The following is a 25950-nucleotide window of genomic DNA, read 5'->3' on the forward strand; positions in this document are numbered from 1 at the left end:
TAATAATAATAATAATAATAATAATAATAATAATAATAATAATAATAATAGTGATCACCCAGTAGGTCACCTAGTGGGTTTCCATGGCTGAGCAGGGAATCAAACCCTGGTTCCCCAGAGTTGTGGTCCAACACTCAAACCACGATGCCATGCTGGCTCTCTTTTTATTTTTAATATTAATATTCCATTAATGAAAATTTAGCATTAAGAAATAAAATCCCCTAAACCAACTTAAGAATTTGTTGTTGTTCAGCACTCAGACCACTATGCCAAGCTTGCTATGGAGTCCATGGATCAAATCCCTGCTTAGCCATGGAAACCCACCGGGTGACCTTGGGCAAGCCACACTCTCAGCCTGAGAAAGACAAAAGCAAAGGCAATTCCCCTCTGAACAAATCTTGGCAAGTAAACCTTGTGGTAGGTTCACCCTAGGGTCTCCGTAAGTCAAATATGACTGGAAGGCACACAAGAACAACAGCAGCAGCAGCAGCAGCAGCAGTGAGGTGTAGAGCAGAGCCTGGAAAAATTACTTACTCTCCATAACGTCAAACCATTAGGCCTGGCTCTACCTGTGGGGGCAGCCGAGTACAGGCCTGTCCCCTCTACTCTTTGGCAACCCTTGAGATATTTAAAGAGGGCAATCATGTCACCCGTTATTCTTCCATTCACTTAGTGAAACATGCCCGGCTTCTTTAGCTTTTCCTCGTGTTATGATATCCATAGATCTTACCATCCTTGTTTCCCTTCTCTGAACCTGCTTCAACCTGTCTATATCCTTTTTAAAATGAGGCACCCAGAAGTGAATGCAGTACTTTAGATGAGGCCCAACCTGCACAGAATATAGGGGCGACTACTTTGGAAACTATGCTATTAATGCCAGCTAAAATAGCATTTGCCTTCTTTGCTGCAGCATCTCACTGCTGACTCATGTTCAACTTGTACTCAATAGTAATCCCAAGATCCTTTTTGCACGTAGTACTGCTGAGCCATGTATTCCACATCTTAAAAGTGTATATTTGTTTTTGTTGCCTAAATGTAGCATTTTTCATTTGTCTTTATCAAATTCGATTTTATTATCTGTCCAATTTTCTAATTTATCTAGATCCTTTAGGATTCTGTTCCTTGTTATGCAATGGTCTGAGTCATTATTTCATCTGCCCCCACAGAATTTAAGGTTTTCCAGTGATAACACCAAGATACCAATTGCCAAAGGGGGAAACAAGGCAAGCAGGATGATATAAGCAACTAATTTCCATGCTTGATAAGCTCCAATAAATAGGAAGAATTCTGTGGTATTGTGTTGTTTTCAAAATTATGCAACTCTCACAATAGTTTCCTTTCAGTTTGTATGGTGTACAGCAAATATATCTTTAATATATTCATGCATGCACCCTACAATTATGCTGGCTAGAAACAACAAACTTTTCAATCATACATGAAAGATTAAAAGTTATCCTCCATTAAGGTTGCTAATAAGAATGTTTTACCATTAACTGCCATCCAAACACTGAATTCCAAATGTTTTCAGTCACTAAGTTCCCACTCAAATATACACTGCATTGAGAAGTCTATTTCAATGATAGCTCTGCTTGACAAATACATTTGGGGGACTCATGACAATGAAGATTTTCCATTTGTTCTTTTTCTTGAACATGCACTTGGAGGGATTGTGGGTGTGATCTTAGAAGTGGAAATAGTACAGCATTATCATGGAACATATCTCATTATAACACTGATTTGTGGGAGTTCTGCAGTCTTGCTGTGAAGTAGACTTGATGGAAGGAGTTGTGGAAATTACATGTTTAAATAATATCTTGTAGTGGTGTTAACCACATACAGAATACTGCTTACAGGGTTGTGGAGGGAAGCAGAATTCAACTCACTGGCACCTAGAAAGCCCTGATTTTCATCACCAGATTTTGTAATGACTTTTACTATTACATGTCTTGTCAATTCCATTTCAATTCACAGTGCCATCAAACCTCAGACAGCACCAATGTATCTTCAGTTGTTGTCTTGGTGAGGCTGTCTGTCAGCATGATCATGGAACGCAATAATATGGTGCTGGGTGGACTGGTTAGAAATTATCTCCTTGGTCTCAGCCTTCGGGTGCTAAAGTGTCATTTGAATGCAAAATAATGTCATACAACACATTAAACTTGAAAATAAGTTTATTTGATTACACAATCCACTAAAAGGGTAGTTTAACTAATAAAAAAAAAAAGATCTAAAGTGATGCTAACAATGCACCAATTACTAAGAGAGTCTAGATAGGGCTATTTGGCCAAGTGTGTGTTGCATAGTCTAACTGTGCTTATATAAACACAGACATTAATATTGACACATGTGTCAGAAATGTAAACCTCAGGAGCATCCAGACATATCTAGAACTCAAGCATCACATCATTAATGACAGATACAGGTAAACAATATGTCACAACAGTAAGTGATACATTAATGTTTCAGATGTCTACAAATCAGAATAAGTTGTATTTAATTGACACTGCTGCCACACTGCAGAATTAATCCAGTTTGATTTAACTTTAACTGCCATGGCTCAATACTATGGAATTCTGGGATTTGCAATTTGTTGTGGCACCAGAACTCTTTCACAGAGATGTAGGCCCGTTACAGACCGCCCAAAAGGGGTGGTCTCGGGCCACTGCCGGTTGCAGCACGGAGGAGTCGCAGCAGCCAAACCGTGAGATTCCTCCGCGCTGCAAAGGAGCACGAAAATCGCGCTCCTTCCGGCAACCCGGAAGAGACGCCGCAAGTGCTAAAGCGCACACTTGCGGCGTCACTTCCTCCGTGTGATGTGCGGGCGCAGAGCGTCCATTACGTCAAAATGGCGGCGGCTGTGTGGAATGGCCACCATTTGTTACGGACTCTGTCCGTAACAGGGTAACGGGCATCTAGAAGAGAGGCCCCCCTTTTCAAACTGGGATGTCCTGAGGACGTCTGAAATGGCGGTCTGTAACCCGCCTAAATATCTCACAAAACTACAAATCTAAGAATTCCAAAGCATTGAGCCATGGGAGTTAAAGTGGTGTCAAACTGAATCAATTCTGCAGTGCAGATGCAGCTTCAGTCAAGATATAACACTTTATACATAAACACACACACTTCTGTCAAGGCCCATCGACTAAGACTCTGAAGGGCAAATGTGTATGCATGTGGTAGCAGTGCACAAAGTGAGCATATCGGTAGAAAGGTGGATTGTTAATGTAATTGCTAACTGAAGTTGGGAGATCAGGACAGATTCAGCATTATCTGTCTGAAAAACAGAAAGATGGTATTCCACTCCATTTTGAGCAAATTGCTGCCATTCATACCATTTAAGAAATACATGGGGAATGTGCTAGTGCTTGCTATTAAATATCATGTTGCCATTTCCCCCATAATTTTTCCTCACTATTGTGAAACTCAACAACTTGAAAGATATTTGAAAGCTGCTCTTCTAGAAAGATGAGCATGTTTTCGGAGTGCATTAGTTGTGAATATCTGCATGGCTGGATACTTGACTAGTAGGTCTCAGGGGTACTTTCCAACTCCAAGATCCTAAGATTCTATGAATAGTGCGTTTTAAAAGGCATTACCAAGTGGGCTCAGTAGCAATGTGACTCAATGCTAAAATTCTACAAACACTTGCTTAGAGGTTAGTCACTAAAATCAATGAAATCAGTTTCTGAGTAGATACAATGGAGTTCACTGTAAGCTTTTTATCATCATGTATGGGTTCACTTCCAAGAGGTTCATATCAATTCTTTTAACATATGTCCTGAAATAATTTGGCATATCACTAAACATATGCAGCCTGGATAAATTTCTACAAGGACTCAATACAGTTTTGCCATTTTATCAGGGTGGGCAACTGGAGGGCCAGAAGGCCAGTTTTCTAGCCTTGTAAGAAGCCTTGGTGATGGAGAGGTTAAATGCCAGTACTGCAGCCACACAGTTGGGAGTTTGATCCCAGGACTCCCAGGTTGAATCAGCCTTCCATCCTTTCGTAGGTCGATAAAATGAGTACCCAGCTTGTTGGGGGCAATTGGCTTATAGATTGTAAACCACTTAGAGAGTGCTGAGTTTACTGATTAGTAGTATAGAAATGTACGTACTATTGCTAAATGTTATGGACACCCTTCACAATCCATGCAGACTGTCAGAAATACCAATCCCTCTCCCCAAACCTTGGTGTTTGGAAGTCCATCTATGACTTTGAAAAACAGTTTACAGTGCAGGGGGTCCTGCAATCTATTTCTCCCAGTTTGGATAGATCATCTCAGCATTCTTCACAATACATTTTTTGGTCAACAGCCCCGAATAATTTACTGTGATCAACAAACTTGGCATTCTCACTGCTCACCCTTAACTCCAAGTCATTTATGAACGAGTAACAATCACCGTTTCCATTGCCTCCCCTTAGGCAACCCATCTCGGTGATCTCTTACAACAAAACAGATTCCACCTAAACATCAGGTAGAACTTCCTTACTGTAAGAGCTGTTTGTCAGTGAGATAGATTGCCTCAGAGGATGGTGGATTTTCCATCTACAGAAGGCTTTAAACAGTCTGGGTAGCATATCACATGCTTTTGTGGCATGTTCCTGCATGGAAGAAGAGGATTGGACTAGAGCCCTTCCAACTCTAAAATCCTATGATCCCATTCTTTTGATTCAGTTTAAAAGGTGAATTGATGCTCTTGGAAGCTTTCAGGAGAGAAAGCTCACTCTCTTTGGGGAAACAGAAAAATGGAGTCTGGAGAGGTTGAGGGCCCCAGAAACAGGGCTGCACCTTGTTCACGTCTACAGTAGAAGGGAAAAGGAGCAAGATGGTTGAAGGCTTTCATGGCTGGCATCCATAGTTTTTTGTGGGTTTTTCGGGCTATGTGACCATGTTTTAGAAGAGCTTATTCCTGACATTTCGCCAGCATTTGTGGCTGACATCTTTGGTGAAACGTCAGGAATAAACTCTTCTAGAACATGGCCACATAGCCCGAAAACCCCACAAAAAACAAAAGGAGCAAGACTTTTTCTTCCAGCTCATAAACATTTAATATTTACAGATCTAAAGAACATTACCAGTAGAAAATCTCAAAAGATTTTTGTTGGCATGTTAAATCAAAGGCAATGTAGCAATTTTTTAAATGGAAAACTTCAAATATTTTATTTAATTTTGGGATGAGAATATAACCACACAGATGTGAGAAGCACACGATAGTGAAGATTTATGAGCATCATAATTTACAGGGCTCAAATTCCAGAGCATATTGACTGCTGACAACATGTCAATTTTTTTATTTTATATTTTTGTGTGAACCTATTCAAGCTCAATTGCCATTTCATCTGAATTTAAAAATAATTGAAAAACTACAGTTATGGCTGTTCTTTTTTCTTAAAAAGCTGCTGCATCATGGTGACAGGAATGCAGTTCTGAAAGGCAGAGTGGATGAAAGACAGAAGACAAGAAATTGTAAACCATGGTTTGTCTTCTGTACATTGGGAAGCTCAAACTAAGCTGTAAATCTTAATTGGGGTTTCCACAAGCCATATATTTTTCTTCTTTATGAGGACAAACAGCTATAAGCTTCAGGTTCAAATGCTTATTGTAATCCTTCATTCATGCATGACAAGGAAGAAATTAGAAACCTCAATTTCTAGCTTGTGGCAAGCCAGTTTACTATATTCAGGTAAAATGGCTCATCACAATTTAAAAGATCAAAGGAGATGAGGAGAGAGTGCTCATGCCAAGTCCTCAAAACCCAGACTATTTGGAGACCAGTTGACAGGACTGACACAAGACATTTTGGTTCCTGAGGGGAGAAAGCAGATTGTGAGACTGCTTGTATTACATGGGCGTTTAAATAACTACATAATTTTTCCCCTCTCAATCCAGTATTTAAGTCTCAAAATCAGGAGGATGTTGATAACCACCTTCACATTCTTGATGAAAAGATCTTGGTATAGTAATTCAAACTTAAACTAGGGTCTGCATATGATTAGGAGTCAGAATTTCAATCCAGTAACCATCAGGATCCTGAATAAAAGCCAGTCCTTTCATTTTACCTATAAAAGATGAATATATTATTAAGTTAATTTTATAGATGCCAACATTTCTGCATTTCAACACTTTAAAACTACATAGAGGTTAATTTTTGTATTGTTTTCTAAAGATGGCAAGCATTTTACATTTTGGCTTCCATTGCTATTCCACTGTGAGGTCCATGACAGTCTTGTTTCTAAGCAACTCAGGTACTAACATGTGGTAAAGGTAAAGATATTCCCCATTGACAAGGTTGTCATGTCTGACTATAGGGGGTGGTGCTCATCTCCATTACTAAGCTGAAGAGCCAGTGTTTTCAGAGACTACTTTGTGATCATGTGGCCAGCATGATTGCACAGAATGCTATTTACCTCCCCACAGGAGTCATCTCTATTTAGGTATCTGCTTTTGCATGCTTTCGAACTGTTAGGCTGGCAGAAGCTGGGACTGGTGATGGGAGCTCACCCTATCATGTGGCACCTGGGCCTTGAATTGCCAATCTGCTGATCTTGCAATCAACAGAGTCAGTATCTTAACCGCTTGAGCCACTGCATCCCTACTAACATGTGGTATTTCAAATTTATTTCCATTCAGATAAAATAAGATGGTGATAAATGCATTCCCTCCATTGACCTAATAAACCAGAATCCCACATATGAACAAATGAATTCAGGGAATCGGAGCACTTGTCAATTATGCCTCTCTCTTTCTGGTGTTCTACAGTTACAGGATACCAGTTCCTTTTGATAATATTCATGGAGTATGAAAAGTATCAACAATAAATTCACACACCCCACACACCTTCTTAATCTCTTTTGCAGATGTGAACAGAGGAGGCAAATCCACCATTTGTCATCTGCTGCAGAGATAAGCACATTGGCATCCTTGCACACTGCCATGTGAATGCTTGATCAACTTTAATCAATATACTAACAATGTTAAAAGGAAATTTTTGATAGACTCTCAATTCATTGTATGCTACTTCTTGAATCAGTGCTTCTCTTTCTCTTCCCTCTTTTATAACTTAACTTTTCTTTCCTACATTCCTTCTTCATACAGCCTCAGATACAGATAATGATCTCTAACCGACTGCAGGGCCAGGAAACAGGGATTAAAATGGTTTATATGATTCAAACAAGTGGGCTGAACACATGTTTTTGCAACAGAGGCCTATACAGAGAGATGCAATTTTAGAATTTACATTCAGATTGTTTTCACTAGTGAATTTGTCAATACTATCTTAAGTTTCTTTGATTATTTGAAAGTGCAATAATCATGTTATTTTTTTGACTGCTCTGGTCCACTGTAGTGTTTTTTAAAAAAATAAAATAAAATAAAAACACTATACCCATAGATTTTCCTTTCCTATATCTATGTGACCATTCTTTAATCCCCCCCCCACACACACACACACTACTCCAGTTTGGATTCTTATGAATCATCAAATGGTTTAATTCAAATTAGTTATGACCCGGAGTCTTCCCCGGCCATGGGGTACTTTATTGCTTTAACTACAAACTAGCCACACATCACACTGTACCCAGTGAGGCGTTTAACAGTGCTAATCTGAAGCCAATTTAACTGGCCTACCCCATGTTTGAGAACAACTGGTTAACCATGAAGACTTACCATCATCTGGCTTTTTTACAAATTTTACTCCCAGCTCTTCAAATCTTTTACATGCTGTATTTACATCAGGAACAGCAATTCCAATATGACCTGAAGAGGAGTAAAACAATCAGAGGTAATTGTACATTCAGTTTCTACATGAATAAAGCCTTTATACCCATAAAACATTGTTATAAATAAATTATTTTTGTAATACAGAGAGCGTAGTCAAGGTTTCATGGGATGAACTGATGACTTTATGCATGTGTTTGAAGTAACATCTTCTAAGGGCCTTACAATTAAAAAAATAGCATGCTTATGGAAAAATTCCAGAACTAGACCCCCAAAACTAATGAATTACAGCCAGTCCTCCATATCTGTGGATTATGCATCCACAGATTCCACTATCTATGGCTTGAAATGTATGTGTGTGCATGTTCCAAAAATCAAATCTTGATTTTGATATTTTTTAAATAAGGAACAGCATTTTACTATGTAAATGTACATAATGGGACTTCAGCATTCACGGGAGGTCCTGAAAGCAAATCCCAAAGAACACTAAGAACCTACATAGTATACAATGATTGTTTCAACATGGATAGTTCTGTGCACTCCATGAGCTAGGCTTTGCTAATAGGTTTACCTGCCCCCTCCTTTCCTTTCTTTTTATCAAAATTTGATAGAAAATCTGCCACACCTTCAATCATGAAAAGGAAAAAAGAAAGGTAAGTGAAAGGGGAAATAGTGGTAGTTTCACAATTAAAAGCTATAACTGTAGTTCTAACAAGCTCTACCCATTTCTACATAAGTCACTCCCACTTTGCCCATGCAGCCCTCAGTCAGCCAACCAACCAGAAAAATAAAGCAATGGAAGATGCTTGCCATGATCTAAGGACTAACAGCATTGCTATGCTTCACTGAGGTCTATTCACAAAGATGTTGCATGTTATTAGAAACTGACCAAGACAAATGATACATCAGAGATAAAAAGTCCCTGATTAGTTATATGGATCTGGGGCACACATTCTTATAGATTATAACCTTTGCTCTTATGAACTTGTGTGTTATCTTCACGAAACTCTAGATTTTGAATGAAAGTGCATACCTTGAGTCCTTTAAGAGCAAGCAGTCATGTTGCCTTTGTAAAAGCAATCTGAACTACACTAAGCCTTTAATGTATAGCATTTTTATGAGATGTCTGTCCTGAATTATACCAATATACCTGATGTCTGATATATCAGGATATGATTAGTGGTTTGTCCATATGCTATGCCTACATCTGTTTCATTTAATACCATCCATAACCACATATATACAGGTGGAAATAAAGCAAAGTGCATTCCATGAGCTTCAGTCTGATCCTGATTCATTGTGACCCTGTTGACAAGACATCTCCAAGACTCCCTATTCTGCACTACTCTGCTGAGGTCCTGCAAACTCATACCAGTGACCTCCTTAATATAGCCCATCCATCTAGCATGTGGTCTGTCTTCCTCTCTTTCTGCATATTTCCACCTTTCTTAGCATTAGTGTCTTTTCCAAAGAACCATGCCTTTTCACGAAGTAGCCAAAGTACGAAAATCTCAACTTTATCATCTTGGCTTCCAGAGAGATTTCAGGCTTGATTTTTTCTTCTAGAGCACATTTGTTTGTATTTTGGGTCGTCCATGGTATCCTCAGCACTCTTCTCCAGCACCACAATTCAAATGAATTGATTTTTCTCATCAGCTTTCTTCACAGTCCAACTCTTGCACCCATATATGGTAACAGGGATTAAAATGGCTTGTAAGATTCTAATGTTTATACGCAATTGTATATCTTTACACGTTAGCATCTTTTCTAGTTCTATCATAGCTGCCTTCTCCATTGTCAGTCTATCTTTTGACTGCAGTCACCATTCTGATCAATGTTTGATCCGAGTACAGGAACTCTTTTACCATTTCAATCACCTTATTGTCTAGGTTGAATTTGTGTAGATCTTCTCTGGTCATTATTTTTGTTTTCTTTATTTTCAGCAGTAATCCTGCCTTTGCACTTTCTTCTTTGTTCTTCATTAGTAGTTGTTTCAGGTCTGCAATGTTTTCTGCTAGTAATATGTTGTCATCTGCATATCTTCACTCTTACTTCTTCTGTCTCCAAGCCTGCTCTTTATATGATGCTTTCTGCATACATGTTCAACAGAGTGAAAGGATGCAGCCTTGCCTGACCCCTTTGCCAACTGGGAACCATTCTGCTTCTCCATATTCTATTCTAACAGTATGGTCTCGTCTCAAGTACAGATTTCCCATCAGGACTATCAGATGTGGTGGCAATCCCATGTATTTAAGAGCATTCCATAGCTTTTCATGATCTATGCAGTTGAAGGCTTTGCTATAATCTATAAAACACATGCTGATTTTCTTTTGGAATTCCTTGATGCGCTCCATTAGCCATCGTATGTCAGCGATGTGATCCCTAGTGCCTCTTCTTTTCCTGAACCTCACTTGCACCTCTGGGATTTCTCTTTCCATATATGGTTTGAGTCAGTGCTGCAGAATTTTGAGCAGAATTTTGCTTGAATGGGAGATTAATGCTATGGCCCTATAGTTGCTACAATCTTTTGTGTCTCCTTTTTTGGTGCATGGGGAATATTGATAATTTCTAATCTGTTGTTTTGTTTTCCATATTTGTTGACATATGTTAGTTAGCACTAGAGTTGATTCTGTCCATGTGGACTGTAGCAGTTCTAGTGGAATATCATCAGTTCCTGGTGATTTATTTTTCCCAACTTCTTTTATTTTAGCTCCCACTTTGATTTTTAGAATTTGGGGTTCATCTTATTGGGTTTTGTGGAAGTTGTTTCTCATTCTTCCTTTTTTGTTATTGTCTTCTTAGCACTGATTACTGTAGTAGCTATCTTTGTTTTTTCATGCTAGTCGTTGTACAGTTGCTAAAGGTTCTGATTCTGTTCCTATCTCCCTTTTGTTTTGCTTCTCTTTCTTCCTTTACTGCTTGAAGCATTTTATGTCATCCATTGTTTCTTCTCTTTCTTTTTGACTACTGAAAGTGTCTGTCTGCATTCTTCCTTTATTGTGTCCATGGTTTCTGACCATAGTTCTTTTAGTTCTCTGTCAATTATGCTAACATATTTACTTCAACATAAATGGGAAGATACAGCTCTCTCTCCAAATTGTAGGAATAGAGTAATTTGCCTATCTGTATGATCTCCATTTTGTCAGGATCTGATAGATTCATACATAGTTCTGTGAACAAAACCAGAATGCATTACACTGACCAAAAGGAAAGCATCTATAAAAATAACCACATAAATCAACAAAAATCCAAATAAACTGACAGATATACACACAGTAAGGAAAAGAAGTATTTCACAAATGGAACAACTTCACATGGTTTGTTGCAAATACGTAATTCATTTTTTGATAAAGAAGCATGCAAACATTTATACCTGGAAGTAAAGCACAGCAGAAGCTGAAGTTATAAACAGACCCAACACGTTACTTCGTCTATAGCCAGTAAAAAGCCCTTTGCTAAATAAAAGTCTTCTGAAGTTAGAAGTTAGAACAAGAATTATGAGTGCACTGTCTGTACACTTCTTTCAAATATTGATTTATGTAACTGCAATAAATCATGTTAGCTTGTACCATTTATGAATTGATTTTTGTCTCCTTACAACATATACATAAGTCTGTGTATCTGGATTTATGTTGATTTATGCTGTTGTTTTTACAGATTAATACATAAGCCTTAATAAGATTTCCTGTCTTTTTTTTTCCTTTTTTTTTTGGTTTGCTGGTTGTAATTTTTGAGTCACATTCACAACATACCAAATCCTCGAGGGTCTGAATTGCCATTGTGATAAGCCTGATTTTCATCATTTTCGGTGCCCCAGTTACTGAAAAAAAGAAAGACAGTATAGATTGGAGCAAGACAATTAAAAGAGGTTTAATATTTTAAAAATATTTTTTCTGCCAGGAGTAAAAAAAATGAGCTACAACTTAGAAACTTTAATTCTTTAAGAAGGCACGAACTTTGATGGTGCACTACAAAACATTTATTTACAAGGAAAACATTCTGTCTGGGTATATGTGTGGGAGAATTCTTAGCAGAGATTCATAAAGCTGCATTTGAAGTCAGAGATCAGTCAGTCATTGCATGCTGAGAATCTGGCTCCCAGATTTTATCAATGCCACTTGGACAAAGAGGTTTGAAACAAGTCAGTTTAACAAGTGATGTCTGGTTTTCAGGTATAGGCCTATTTTTCTAAAGCCTTTTATTTGTAGTGAGAAACATAAAAAACTCCAGATTCTAAATTCTTAAAATATGAATTAGGATTGACACAACTGTGTAGTCGGCACATAAGATCCTATTTGCCAAGCCAAAGAAAATTAATCCCACAGGCATTCCATGGGTAACCAGTGAAATCTGTAATTGAAGTGATTTCACCTTATGGACTTCTGTAGCAGGAACAAGCAATATGTGGCTCTCCAAATGTTTACTTGGCTGCAACCACCATCATCCCTCACCAATACTGGTTGGTCTGAGGACAGCTGGGAGCCAAACAACAGTTGAGAGTCACCTCTGCTCTTTAGTTTCTCTACTGAAGTGTGGCATCCTCTTGTTCCACATGTTTTGCTGGTGAGATTCTTTTCTCTATAGCAGGATCTACAACACTTCAATGTTACATTTTAGAATTTAGAATGTAACATTTTAGAATTACTTTGTTAGTTGAAACTTTTAAAAATATGACTCCTACTCATGTTCGTGAAAGTTACAGACAACTGGGCAATAGTTGTTTGTGGGTATAGGTTTTACAGGCTATGTGGCCATGTTCTATCAGAGTTTGTTTCTGACGTTTCACCAGCATCTTTGACTGGCATCTTCAGAGAATGCTGGCATGGAAGAGAGTAGGGTGCGTGTGTGTGCATGTGTGTGTATAAATGGCAAGGCCTCAGGGTGGGAGGATATGCAAAGAGGATTTGTGACTGTTTAATTAGAGATCCATTGTTTGCTGGGAAAACCCTTGACTCTGGGTGGTTTTCATTTGCATTTGTTGGGTCTTGATTTTAGTGTTTTTCAGGACTGGTAGCCTAACTTTGCTAACTTTAAGGGTTTCTTCTTTCCTGGGCATAACGTTTATTATATTTATTATAACTTTGTAGGTTCATCTAGCACCCTTTTCCTCCCTGTCCTGGTTAGCAGATTTATTTAGTTTTTTTTAGCAACATCAACACTGAGAGGATAGTGAAGTGGGGGAGTTGGAAAAGACAAACCTCTGGGTTGCAGCAGTGTATCTTCAGTAAACAATGCAATAAAACTGGAACTGGGGAATAATGGGATTTTAATTTTAGTAAATCCTATTGTGGCTGTGACTGCCTTCAAGGAAGGAGCAGGGGAGGAAGGGGGGGGTGGGGGGAGAGAAAAAACAACAACAAAAAACTGATAAGCTTACTTTGTCAGCTACCACCCAGCAAGTTAAAAAGGGATAGATCTCTAAGTCTGTATGGCCACCAAAATAGACTTCCCAGGGCACAAAAAGGAGCCACTTTTTATGGCTCGTTTTCACACCCTGAAAAGGCCAGATCTGGGCTGCAGCATGCGGTTGCTGCAGCCCTGATCTGGCTGTCTGCACAGCCCTGAATTACTTCATTGCAGACGTGCATATTGTTTAGTTTTGAATAAAATAATTTGCTGAAACATGTTGAACTACTCTACTTTTTTGTGGTGCAGAAATCTATCCCTGTACTTTTAATGTTATTTCTGCTGCTGGTACTAAATGTTTGGTTAAAGACAACAGCTTTATTAAGCAAGGTATAACTGTACTGAGAAATTTGGAGTTCTCCAATATTCTCCTTGAGGCTAAATCAGAAGTTTGGAAACTGGTTGGAGTTGATGGAAATTGGAATCCCACAATATTAGGAAGGCACACATTCATCACCTCTGGCCCAGATGATATAAACATGACAAAACATCTGGTATGAAAGAATGAGAAAGCCAAGTTTAAAATGATGGCTGGCATCCTTTTGATGAGTTAAGCTGAACTTATGCTAACGTTACCCTTTTTTGGCCACCGTGGAGGACAGAATTCTGTACTGACTGCAAAAGTACCAAAATCTCCAACTTTTCTTTTGTCTGCTGCAGCACCCTGCAACTTGGCCATTTCCTGGTTGGTGGAGAATGGTGGATCAGTAGGGAAGTGTCTTCTGGAGATCTCTGAGGACAATGTCATTTCAGCGCACACAGCTATAGGAAAATAGCTGGAAGCTTCTCTGCTGCTCCTACCCCTCTCCACCAACCATGAAATGGCCTTGTTTTGGGAAGGGGGCTGCAGCACAGAAAAGATGGGCTTGGGGGAGCTTGGACAGGAGACATATTGTAGTTATGTACATGCAATACTTCTCTTGATCCAGCATCTTAACCAATATTTTATTATTTTTAAAGGCACAGGTTTTTGAAACACTGTAACACTGTGGAGGATTCAAAAATATAGCTGTGTTAGTCTGTGGAGTCAGTATGTAGAAAGATCTTGTAGCACCTCTGAGACTAACTGAAAGAAATAAGTTGGCAGCATGAGCTTTTGTACACTTCAGTACACTTTCTCAGATGCATTTACTCATCTGAGCAAGTAGACTGATGTCTACGAAAGCTCAAAGTTTTAGTCAACACATTCTGGATAAGTTTGCTTTCACAGTAATAACATACTGTGATCCATACTGGCAACTGTTGAACAACACTTTATGATTTGAAACATATGTTAAAAATGAGCAACTTGGTGTTACATGAGAAACATATGATTAAAAACACTTTGTTTATGTAATGAATATTCCTTCTAGCTATCAAGAAATTCCTATTTCTTTGATTTAACTTAATCTTTGCTAGGAGGCCATTTGCATTCCTTTGGTGTTACTTTAACATTTCAGGTGCTAATCTGATACAGTATAGTCCATTCCAGTTTAAATTTCTAATTGATGGTATACTAAAAGACATTTTTAAAGCTGGAAATAGCTGTATACACACTGATGGTCTGCATAAATACAATTACGACCTCATGTGGGACTACCACTGAATTTTTAAAAAAGGAGAAGCACCAAGAGGGCTCATGTCTCGTTTAAGTGATAACTTCTGTTCTAAAAGCACAACAGCTCACCGGTAAAGCATATGCTTTGCATACAGAAGCTTCCAAGTTCAATCCTGACATCTCCAGTTAAAAGGATAAGGTCATGTGATAGAAAAGACCTCTGCCCAAAACTATGAGGAGTTATCACTACCAAGAGCTTGCCAATACCAAAATCTTGGGTGCAACTCTCAACTCCCACAGCCACAACAGATGCTGGCCATGCTAGTTGGACAATTCTGGGAGCTGATGGCAACAAAGTAACTTTTGTGAGCTGGACTAGATAAATTGATAATAGAACCTGGTAGAAGTGTGTTGTTGAACTGATTTAATGCATCAGGAAAACACTCTGCTCCCAAGAAATTAGGTCAGGGGTAGGCAACCTGCGGCCCGCGGGCCGGATGCGGCCCAGCAAATCCTTGGGACCGGCCCCAGCCTGGTCCTGCCGCCGATTGCCACCGGGGCCTTTGGGGGGCAATTGTCTATAGAAGCCTCAGAAACATGCATTTATATTAACATTTTTTAAAAAATCAGCAAATTTTTTCTCATGTCCTCCATTTTTTAAAAAAAAGTGTCTTCCATTTGAAAATTTTAACCTACATTTGTCCTGGTTTATTTATATATTTAATTTTTCAAAAAATTATTTAATTATTTATTTTTTGGCTTCGGCCCCACAGTTGTCTGAGGGACAGCAACCCGGCCCCCCGGCTCAAAAAGATTGCCTACCCCTGAATTAGGTTAATATTTAACACTCACTGTGTCAGCTCTATTGTGGCCTTTCTTGAAAATGTCCATGCAGTTTTCTCCTTTGCATCTTTTGGAATATCATTTTTATCTTCATATGCCAGGAAGTAGAGGGAGAATTTCATGGTAGGAAAGTCAAATTTCTGAAGCAGGCTAGAAGTGAACAGGACACACATTTGTATAACATAAAGCAAAAGGATACTACCATACATGCTTAAAGATCTGTAACAGTTTCCATGTTTCATAGAAGGATCTGTAGCATTTCAAAGACACACAAGTTTAGTATGGGAAAAGTTTTCATGAAATGGAGTCTACCTCATCAGAGCTAAATAAAGTTTATACCACAATAAATCTTTTAATCTTGGATTCAAAGTTTTGTTGCACACTTGCAACAACACTTCTGCTTGTGAAAGGCAGCCACAACGTCATTTTATTTTCCCTTCCCACTAGTCACTCTATACTCGATTCTACTACTTGTAGAAAACACCTCATCTGTATGTAAGAAGCTAAAAGAGGTAAGAATTCTTTGCAGTTGCTTGCTTGCCCTTTAACTTACACAAGTATACAGCAAAGTTAAAAACAACAAAACATTACAACTAAGCTTCAAAATGTCCAAAAATCCTGATGACAACTAATTTATGTTCTTTAAAAATTTTTAAAGGAATGAAGTATCCATGTGGGGAGAGGGTTATTCTGTGGATTGTACCAAATCATTCATTATGGCACAAAGTTTTCATATATGTTTATAATATCCACATAAACAAATTCTCCCTTACTGTTACAGAAGAAGCAATGTTTAACCACCTGTGCAGAATACTAAACCACATCCCTCTTCTTATATTGAAGGAAGATATGTGGCCCTCAGAGAACAAATGAATACAGCCTGAAAGCATATTCATTTGTTCCATGCTGACTGGGGGATTTGGGGAGTTATAGTCTAGAAAACCTAATCACTGCAAGCTCTGCATGAGGAACAAATCTGGATTTATTGCTGGAAAACTGTACAAGAAGTCTTTTACATACATGATTCAATTAGCAGTCAAGATTTTTGGTATAGCCTGCCATCACTCTTTTCACACTGACCTCTGACAATGTGTAAAACACAATCCAAAGATGTTTACTTGAAAGCAAGTCCCAATAAGTTCACAGGAAACTAATCCGTACTGCTACTTAGGGGTTCCAACTTTAATGGTGATCGGTTTGGGCAAAGGTTTCTCAGAAAAGTATCCTTTGTTAGCATCATTTTCATTAGCCTCATTTGGGGCTGAAAGTTCTGCTTGAGTGCAAAACATTTGTAGACAGATTGCAGATCTGAGAACTAATGACCAAGCCATGGATTTATTATTATTATTTTATATACTTTGACAACAATGAACAGCAAGAGGAATACCAAAGCTGTTCATCTTAGTAGTGGGCAACAGCTAATTGTTATAACCTGCATAATGTTCTAAACATTTTACAGCATACCAAGACTGAGCATCCTGTTCTGGAAAAAGGGAATATTATGTGGTGTATTCAGGCAACTATTAGTCTGTACCCACCAAGAAAACACACTTGAATATGAATAGTATTTGGCTACTTGAACCCAAGGCCTACTCAGCCAAGGAGGTCACACATTAACCGATCAAGCATCTTAATGGCATTTTTAGTCTGAGTACAGTACTATTGTGTCCCTGTGTTGCTTGTCAGATGTAACTCAAGAGATAAGGAATTTTCCCCAGTTTCCTTTTCATTCTCTTCTGTTCCTTTCTTTCAGCCCACTCTGGGTCCTGCTTGTATGTCATAGAGTCATTTGTGTTCTTTGGCTGAAAACAGGTGGTGGTAAAGGGATGGCTTAATGCTGCCCCTTTGAGCGCCAGATTGGGGCTGCAGCAACCACACACCACAGCTCCTAGCCAACATTTTCCTGGCACAAAAAGCAGCAGCAGAAAGCCGCTCCTTTTTGTGCTGGGAAAAAGGCGCCTTTGCCACCGTGGCAGTGGTTTTTCTGCATTTTAGTGGCATTTGGTGTCTAAATGCCATGTCACCAAAATGCTGCCCACCATCTGGTTGGGTGAGCAGCATGATGCCAACTTGGGGATGGAGTCGGAGCGTGTGGATGCCACATCGCCAAGTTGCTTGAAAGTTGCCTAATTTTGCCAATGTGTTAGCCCCTGTATGTCTCAGTTCTGACAATAATCTGGCATTCAACTGGTTTTCAGTATTTGCTGCAGTTCTTTCTCAACATGACTTTCTATTCAACTTGAACACCTATTCCACATTTCCAAGGTCAGAGGCCCTTGCTTTTCTTGCTGAACCACTTTATTGTTGTATTTTACCCAGCAGGATATGTCTATCCAGACAGAAAGCTGCACTATCCCTTGTAAAATGACTGTTCAGACCAAAGGCCAGGAATGCAGTTTGACTTTTGACTCCATGTTGGCAGCTTGCCATTTCTGTGAGTGCTATTACCTTTGCAAACAAAGGGAGTGCTTACTGTGGGGATGTCCACTTATGCATTTCTTATAGCACTGAAGTTACCACCACCCTTAAAAAACTGCTGTCCCCTGAGAAGCTGTGTCTAAACTCAGTCACTCCAAAATACCACTACTGTAGCATTCCCAGAGGCATGTGTGTATATTACAAGAATAATGTAATAAAAAGAAGTTCAACATACAGTTGAAGATGACTTTATGTAGAAAAGCTTACAATTACAAAATTTAAAGGTTTAACTTTTATTGTTACAGTAATTATTTAACTCATTTGAATCCTAATTCAGACAAGATGATTGTCTCTAAAACATCTCAGTAACTCTTTCGCTATCTTTTCATAATCCTAGCTGAAACCAGCTAATTATTCTTACTCAAAAGCCAAACTCATTACTGTCATCGTCTCATATCTCACTTCACTTTTCACTATCTCTTCTCTAATTCATATCTCAGAGTCTTACTAATTTTTATTGCATTCACATGCACCAGCCTTTTAAAAATCCCATTCAAACTCTTAGCCAATCACACTCCAAGTTCCATGATGTCACCTAATCCCAATAGACCAGGAAACATATTCAGGGATAGCTGTGTTGGCCATAAAGCAAAATACAATAATATCCAAAATCCACAAAACTATGATACTCTCATTCAGGGACGTAGCCAGGATTTTAGGAAGGGGGGGGGTTTCCAGACTAAGTGCCACCATTACAATGGGGCTTGGGTGCAGCGACGCAGCAGCACACACCATTCATTTTTTTAATGGAAGGGAGGGTCTGGACCCCAAGTCCCCCCCTTGGCTACATCCCTATCTCATTGGACCAATCAAAATGAACATAATACAGGATACAAGCTTTCAAAGCTCCATTGGCTTCTTCATCAGGCAAAGGTCATATAAGAGGATTTTTTAAAAAAAAATATTGCAATGTTAGTCACAGGTTTGCTCTTTGTCAGGATGTCGCTGGTGTTGTTCTAAGCTGAGATGGTCTGGATGTATACCTAAGGCAGGCCCTTCCTCCTCTTGGCTATGTGGCACTGAGGAAAAAAAGCATCCCAAACCCAGGAGATAACATTTAAGTTCCATTAGCAATACAAAAAGGTACTTCCTCTGAGATCCAAGATGTCTCTGTTCCTTGTGAGGTAACAACCCCCTTTGTTTGACAAGAGAACAGAGAATCTCTCCACTAGGAAAATTTTTGGTGCGCCATTGGCGTTTGAAGCTCAACATATCTAAGACGGAGCTTCTTGTCTTGCCACCTAAGCCCTCCCTCCAATACTCCTTTTCTGTTTCTGTTCATGACATCTCTATTCGACTGGTCCAGGAAGCCCCTAGTCTTGATTTCATTTTTTATTCTTCTCTGTCGTGTATTCCCCAGATCCAGGCCACAGCCAAGGTCTGTAGATTCTTTCTCTACAATATTGCTAAAATCCGTCCATTTCTTTCGGCCTCTACTGCCAAGACTCTGGTCCACACTCTGTTCGTCTCACAACTAGACTATTGTAACCTCCTTCTGGCAGGGCTTCCTCTCTCTCACCTCCATCCTTTAATTTCTGTCCAGCATTCAGCTACACACATTATTACATCCGCCCAACTCTCCGACCACATTTCTCCTTTATTATCATCCCTTCACTGGCTCCCCCCTCTCTTTCCGTATTCAGTATAAGCTCCTGTTGCTGACTTTTAAAGCCCTTCATGGGCTGGCCCCTCCTTATTTATCAGATCTTCTTTCTCCTCACCTTCCCACTGGGGCCCTCCATTCTGGTAGTCAAGGTCTGCTGTCTCAGCCCAGGATTTTCTCTGCCCTGTCCTGGATTCGTTCCTTTTCACTTGCTGCCCCTCACTCCTAGAACCTCCTTCCCCCATGAACACAGGTCATCACTTCTTTAACTACGTAGTTTCAAAACTGAGTTCAAGTCCATCCTGTTCAGAGAAGTGTTCCCAGGCATTGCGTGACTATTATTTGCTATTTGACGTTTTTAATTTGTTGCCTGTTTTATTGAACCCTTTCCTGTATTGTTATGTATTATTTATATGTATTATGCCATTATTTCTTAGATTATATCAGGGGTAGGCAACCTTTTTGAGCCGGGGGCCGGGTTGCTGTCCCTCAGACAACTGGAGGGCTGAAGCCAAAAAATAAATAATTAAATAATTTTAAAATAAATAAATAAATCGGGATAAATGTAGGACAAAACTTTCAAATGGAGGACACTTTTTTTAAAAAATGGAGAACACGCTAAAAAATTAGCTGATTTTTAAAAAAATGTTAATATCAATGCATGTTTCAGAGGCTTCTATAGACAATTGCCCCCCTTGCCTGCCGCTTGCCCCCCCCTGCCCACCTCCTCCTGATAGGCCAAAGGCCCCACGCCGTCACGCGAGAGGCCAAAGGCTCCAGCGGCAATCGGCGGCAGGACCGGGCTGGGGCCGGTCCCAAGGCCTTGCCGGGCCACATCCGGCCTGCAGGTTGCCTACTCCTGGATTATATGATATGGGCAGGTTTACTCTAATCTATTTTATTGTTTGTATGTACAGTGCTGTGCAAATCTACAGTGCTATAATAATAATAATAATAATAATAATAATAAATGGTGTGGTTGTGGTAAAATATGTCAAATGTAGTCCCATGTTCTTTTCAAAAAATGTTTTACCTTTGTTGGAGGTAGAAACTCCAAACAGTAAAGTCCCAATACAGCAGTTACCTTATTACATACAATATACATTGTCATCTTCTGGCCTGAGAAGGAGTGATCAGGCAGACCCAGCTCCATCAGGGCTAGCCTGAAGGAAGAGACTCCTCCCTCCTTCACTGTCATCTTACGGCCTGAGAGGGAGTGATCAGGCAGGCCCAGCTCCATCAGGGCTAGCCTGAAGGAAGAGACTCCTCCCTCCTTCACTGTCATCTTACGGCCTGAGAGGGAGGGATCAGGCAGATCCAGCTCCATCAGGGCTAGCCTGGAAGAAGAGACTCTTTCCTCCTTAACTGTCATCTTCCAGCCTGAGAGGGAGTGATCAGGCAGGCCCAGCTCCATCAGGGCTAGCCTGGAAGAAGAGATTCGTTCCTCCATAACTGTCATCCACCGAGAGGGAGTGATCAGGCAGGCCCAGCTCCATCAGGGCTAGCCTGAAGAAAGAGGCTCCTCCCTCCTTAACTGTCATCCTCTGGCCTCGTAATTATTCCCCTCCAGCTATGCTCTGACTGTGTGGGGGAGAGGCTTTCATACCCTAATGAAGTTGTGAGCTATGCTGGCGGTGGTATAATAGCCACCGGTAGGGCCTCCCACGCCAGACAGGTCACAACCGAAGGGTCTGACCAACAGCCCCAAAGGGCAGGATGGGCTCTCTAGCCTTATGGCAACCACCCTAGGAGAAGGAAAACTCTAATCCCAAACACGGGCAGATGGTGCTCGTCTAACCTTGCAAGGTCAACCATCTCAGAGAAGGAAACTCTAACCAAACCTACGACCCGAGGACCTCGCTGCCACCATCCATGCTTGTCAAGGCCTCAGCAGTCGAACCTCTGGTTTAAAGGGTGAGGCCAGTTCTGTGCACACTGCGCTCCACCAGAAAAATCCATTGCACAGGCTTGAAGGATACATCCAACGTCATCAACGCGCTTGTAGAAAGCACGGATGAGTCCTTCCTGAATCTTTGTTCGCGAAGTAAAGCCAAGATGAAGAAGAAGACATGATAACTATAATTTATCTTAATTTCTGTAGTAAGTACAATGTGTTGTTTTTTAAACCCAAAGAGCTGAGTCCTTGAGTGATCCTATGGCTGGGTTGAGCAATGCATGGCCTTCCAGATATTGTCAGGCCACAACTCCCATCATCTTTTACTATTATCTATGCTGGGAAAAGCTGATGGGAGTTGCAGTCTGGCAACATCTTGAGCCTCACATGTTGTCCACCCTGCTACAGACTTGCTACAGAAGTCTTGAGCTGAATGCACAATTTCTGAATCTTATTGGGAAATCCATAAAAAATTAATACAGATTACCTAGTACTATAATTTATAGTATACAAGGAGATAAATACTGAAACATTTGCTGGTAATTCTCTGGATCTGAAATCATTTTCAAATAATGTTTACCCTCAGGTCAGCACAGCTACCCATATTAACATTACCTATGGAACAATATTTACATATAGATTAACGTGAGATATGGAAAGTGATTTACATCTTCATGAGTCAGTGCTCAAACACCAAAGAACTCCCTTGGGTCTAAATGTTTCGTGACAGGCATTGTTTACCATAAAATTACAACCAAATATGCCAAAAGCAATTTTTTTCTCATGATTAAAGAGATATTGAGCTCCTACAAACAGGAAACGAATGTAGTGGGCTCATTCACCCTCTATTTCTCACCTTTGTAGCAAACCTGAACCCAGGTGAAAGAAGACATGAATCCACCTTATTTGAACTGTTAGACATTCAACAGTGCTACTTGCAAATCCCCCATCAGCTGGTTGAAGAAGCGGATGAGCAATGCCATCTTCCATAATGTGCTAGCAGTTTTCCCAGGAGTGCATAGATCACTTCTGAGTTGTAGGGAAAACTGTAGTTTGAGGCCATGGTTTTGTATTTTGCATCTCTTTCTGTACTAGTTAGAAACAGTGGGTTACTTCCAATTGTCTTTAAACAGTACTTCTGTTTTCCGAAAACCTCTTTGTTCTAACTGAAGCCTTTATTAAAATGCAGAAGAGAGGAGGCAGTTTTTGCCAATTCACTCTTTAGCCCTCTATGCTGTTACCTTCCAAACTGTTCTAGAAGTTTTCCCAATTAAATGCAATGAGTTTTCAGGGACCACTGACTAAAAAAAAAATCAAAATCACTCCCTTTCTTCTTCCATTAGCATCTTTTGGGTTAAAGACTTGTTTTTACAAACTAAAGAGTACTACTAGATTCAGGTCCTCTAGTTAAATTATGTTAAATCTCCTGAAAGCAGGTCATGCAATTATGGATCCAATCTCCCATATTTACAGGACTGGCGTGCTTCACTTTGAGAAGAATAAGCTATTGAAACCTTAATGAAAGGAAGGGGGGGGGGTATCTAGCCAAAAAGAATTTGTACTCACGTCATTCCAAGAACTCTGGTATAAAAATCCAGTGACTTTTTAGGATCCTTTATTCTTAGCATTGTCTGTTGCAAGAGAAAGTCCTAAAAGAATATAATTTGTTACAGATGTTACACATGGCCATAGTCAAACTGTTATTTATATGATTTCACACAGCAAAACAGAACCGTACAGGAAGTTACACCATCAGTTCTTTTAGGACTGGAGTTTGTGAATAACCCATTAAAAATAATGTTGCTACTTGAAGTTTATTTTAAAGCAACAATAGTTGACAGCAGTAGAGCTTGCTAATGTCATTGTTATAACTTCAATAAAAAGTTCAGAGGCTCCAGAACTGTTTTGAAAGTGTGTTTATTGTGTGTGTGTGTGTGTGTGTGTGTGTGTGAGGGGGAAATCAACATTAGAAAGCAGGTTGTTACGCATTTTGCCTATATTTATTTATTCATTCAGAGCATTTATACCCTGCCCTTCAGGGAAAGGTCTCCAAAGCAGCTTGTTGTTGCTGTGTAGTTTACAAATTGTTAATCTAATGATCCTCTACTTTGAGGTTTATAATCTAATTCATACTTGCAGGGGAGGACAACTTATTTGTCCCATCTATTACCATTCAAGCATCCTTAAATATAAAGATTCTTTCAAGGACAATATGTATGTAGAAATGCCCTCCATGTATTCAGTGTAGCTTATTCCAAAATAAATGCACGCAGGACAGATAGCAGGCAGCCGTTTATTATTGCTAGAAGGGCTCCATGATAATAGCAAGTTTAATTTTTTTTAGTATACTTTTGGCTGATAACTGCTGGCAGGGCTGAACGATACAGGGGTTATTATTAAGGACCAGTTTTGCTGGTCCTTAAGGGGGCTCAGCCCTCTTTGCCTAGTCTTGGCAGGGCTCAAGTCCACAACTCCCCATTCCAGCGCACTTAAAAGGGACATACATTTTATTGAAAACTGTTTAATTTGATTATATATTGACATCCAGTAGTGGCTGCAATGGTGAATAGACCCAAGATCAAGTGTCTCAGATAACAATGAGTGTAAATAATAACCATAGGAGAAGTGGAGTTCACATGTCATATTTTACCTTTATTGACCCATTTCCCATAAATTCTGTACACATCAAAGCATTGCAAGATCCTATGAAATTCATGGGGTTGCCATAAACCGACAGGGGACTTTTGAAGGCACACACCACATTAAATGCATTTACTAGGGAGAATGTTATGCAGAATTTAGTAAAAGGCCTCCAAGCAAACACACACAGGACTTCAAACTGTGTCGAGATGGTTAAAACCAACCCTGGACAGCTATCTCTGGTCCAAAACACACTGCAGAAATAATCCAGTTTGGGACCGCTTTAACTGCCCTGGTTCGGTGCTAGGGAATTCTGGGAATTGTAGTTTATGGTGGCATCATAGCTCTCAGACAGAAAAGGCTAAATGCCTCACAAAACTACAGTTCCTAGAATTCCCTGGCACTGAACCAGGGCAATTAAAGTGGTATCAAACTGGATTATTTCTGCAGTGTGTTTTGGACCTCTGTCTGCAGCCTTGAAGCATCCTTTCGCACTCCTCAATTACAGCACTATGAGACCACTTTAAATGCCATGGCAGCATCCCATGGAAGCCTGGGATTTGCAGTTTAGGGCAATGTGTTTTGAATTGTCTGGGAGCTCTAGTGCCCCACTCACCCAACAACTGACCCCGGGATTCCAGAGAAGGCAAACACAGAACTGAAAATCTGTGTACAGACTGCCCAGGCCCCATTCTCTCAGCCACCCATCTGGGCACTTGTATAGGCATATTTCAGTTTCACACCAAGGGAGTTGGGGTGCCCAACACACACTGGCATTACCCAGAATTCCACAGCATGGAGCCCTGCCTGTTACAAGAGGCAGCCCTTGCCAATCCAGATATTACAGCTTCAGGGAGCTGCTGTGTCCCAGGCCAGGGGCCATTTGATCCTCCTGGGACACATAATATCTGAATTGGCTTAAAGTTCAAGTGCTTTGCAAAGCTTCAGGTGAAAAGTAATACGCAGCCTGGCACTTTCGCCCCTGAAGGCAACCCCTCCCCGCTCCCCTGTTTCCCAGGAGGGGAAGAAGCACTAGTAGTACGCCTTCTCTGCCTTTACCTTGGTGCTGGGATCGGGGTCAGAGCAGGCACCGAAGGCCGCCTCGTCGGTGAGGCCGCTGAGCTCAGGTTGCTCCGACATGGCTGCAAAGCTCCCCCCTCCAAGGCCTCGTCCGCGGGCTTCTTCTCCCCGGGCGGTCAGTAGCGCGGCGGAGGCATAGAACGCGTCCTGGCCAATGGCGGCCAGGTATGCAAATAAGGGCGGCCTCCCTTAGGCGGAGCCTCACTTTCTAACCGAGAGAGAAGTACTGTACTGTAAGGCCTTCATCTAGGAATCAAAATGGTGCTCCTACATCTCCCAGCATCCTTTGCTGCAGAGTTCTTTTATTTCAAAGGCAGTAGATCAGAGAATGAGAGCCAGTGTGGCTTTGTGCTTTTGAGTGTTGGCAGTCGTCTCCAAACTGTGCTCTTTAAAGGGATTATTTTGGACTTCATCTCCCAGAATCCCAGACCATTGGCCAATATGGCAGAGGATTCTGGGAGCTGAAGTCCCAATGTCTCTTAAAGGGCACAGAATAGCCCTTGGGTGAATGCTTCACAAAACTACAGTTCCCAGAATTCCCTAGCACTGAGCCAGGGCAGTTAAAGTGGCCTCAAACTGGGATTGTTTCTGCACTATGTTTTAATTGGACCATACCTAGCCATTTATCCGTTTTAACTTTAGTATGGCTTAAGTTTTAACTTTGTTGTGTTTTAATTAGGTTATTTTAATTGTTTTTTTTTTAAAGTGCTTTTATATTGTGAGCCGCCTTGGGTCCCTTTTTTGGGAGAAA

General features: G+C 40.3%; 1 protein-coding gene across 1 annotated transcript; it reads right to left on the reverse strand.

Moving 5' to 3' along the window:
• Positions 1 to 5134: 5134 nt before the first annotated feature.
• On the reverse strand, positions 5135 to 25365 carry GLO1 (glyoxalase I). The gene is made up of 6 exons (XM_042437298.1): positions 25179 to 25365; positions 23046 to 23128; positions 15514 to 15654; positions 11471 to 11538; positions 7668 to 7757; positions 5135 to 6061 (listed from the first exon to the last, which is right to left on the reverse strand). The coding sequence occupies exons 1-6, from the start codon at positions 25257 to 25259 to the stop codon at positions 5973 to 5975; spliced, it is 552 nt and encodes a 183-aa protein (XP_042293232.1). The 5' UTR covers positions 25260 to 25365; the 3' UTR covers positions 5135 to 5972.
• Positions 25366 to 25950: the final 585 nt, after the last annotated feature.

This window comes from Sceloporus undulatus, chromosome 1, assembly GCF_019175285.1.
Source record: "Sceloporus undulatus isolate JIND9_A2432 ecotype Alabama chromosome 1, SceUnd_v1.1, whole genome shotgun sequence".
Taxonomy (NCBI): domain Eukaryota; kingdom Metazoa; phylum Chordata; class Lepidosauria; order Squamata; family Phrynosomatidae; genus Sceloporus; species Sceloporus undulatus.

What these genes read in the sequence shown, in the direction of transcription:
- GLO1 (XM_042437298.1), bottom strand. Translation starts at nt 25,259, where the DNA reads ATGTCGGAGCAACCTGAGCTCAGCGGCCTCACCGACGAGGCGGCCTTC. An exon ending in ACCAGAGTTCTTGGAATGAC is followed by an intron (nt 15,655 to 23,045) that starts GTGAGTACAAAT and finishes GTTCACTTCTAG; the next exon opens with CCTGCTTCAGAAATTTGACT. An exon ending in GCCACAATAGAGCTGACACA is followed by an intron (nt 11,539 to 15,513) that starts GTGAGTGTTAAA and finishes TCTTTTTTTCAG; the next exon opens with TAACTGGGGCACCGAAAATG.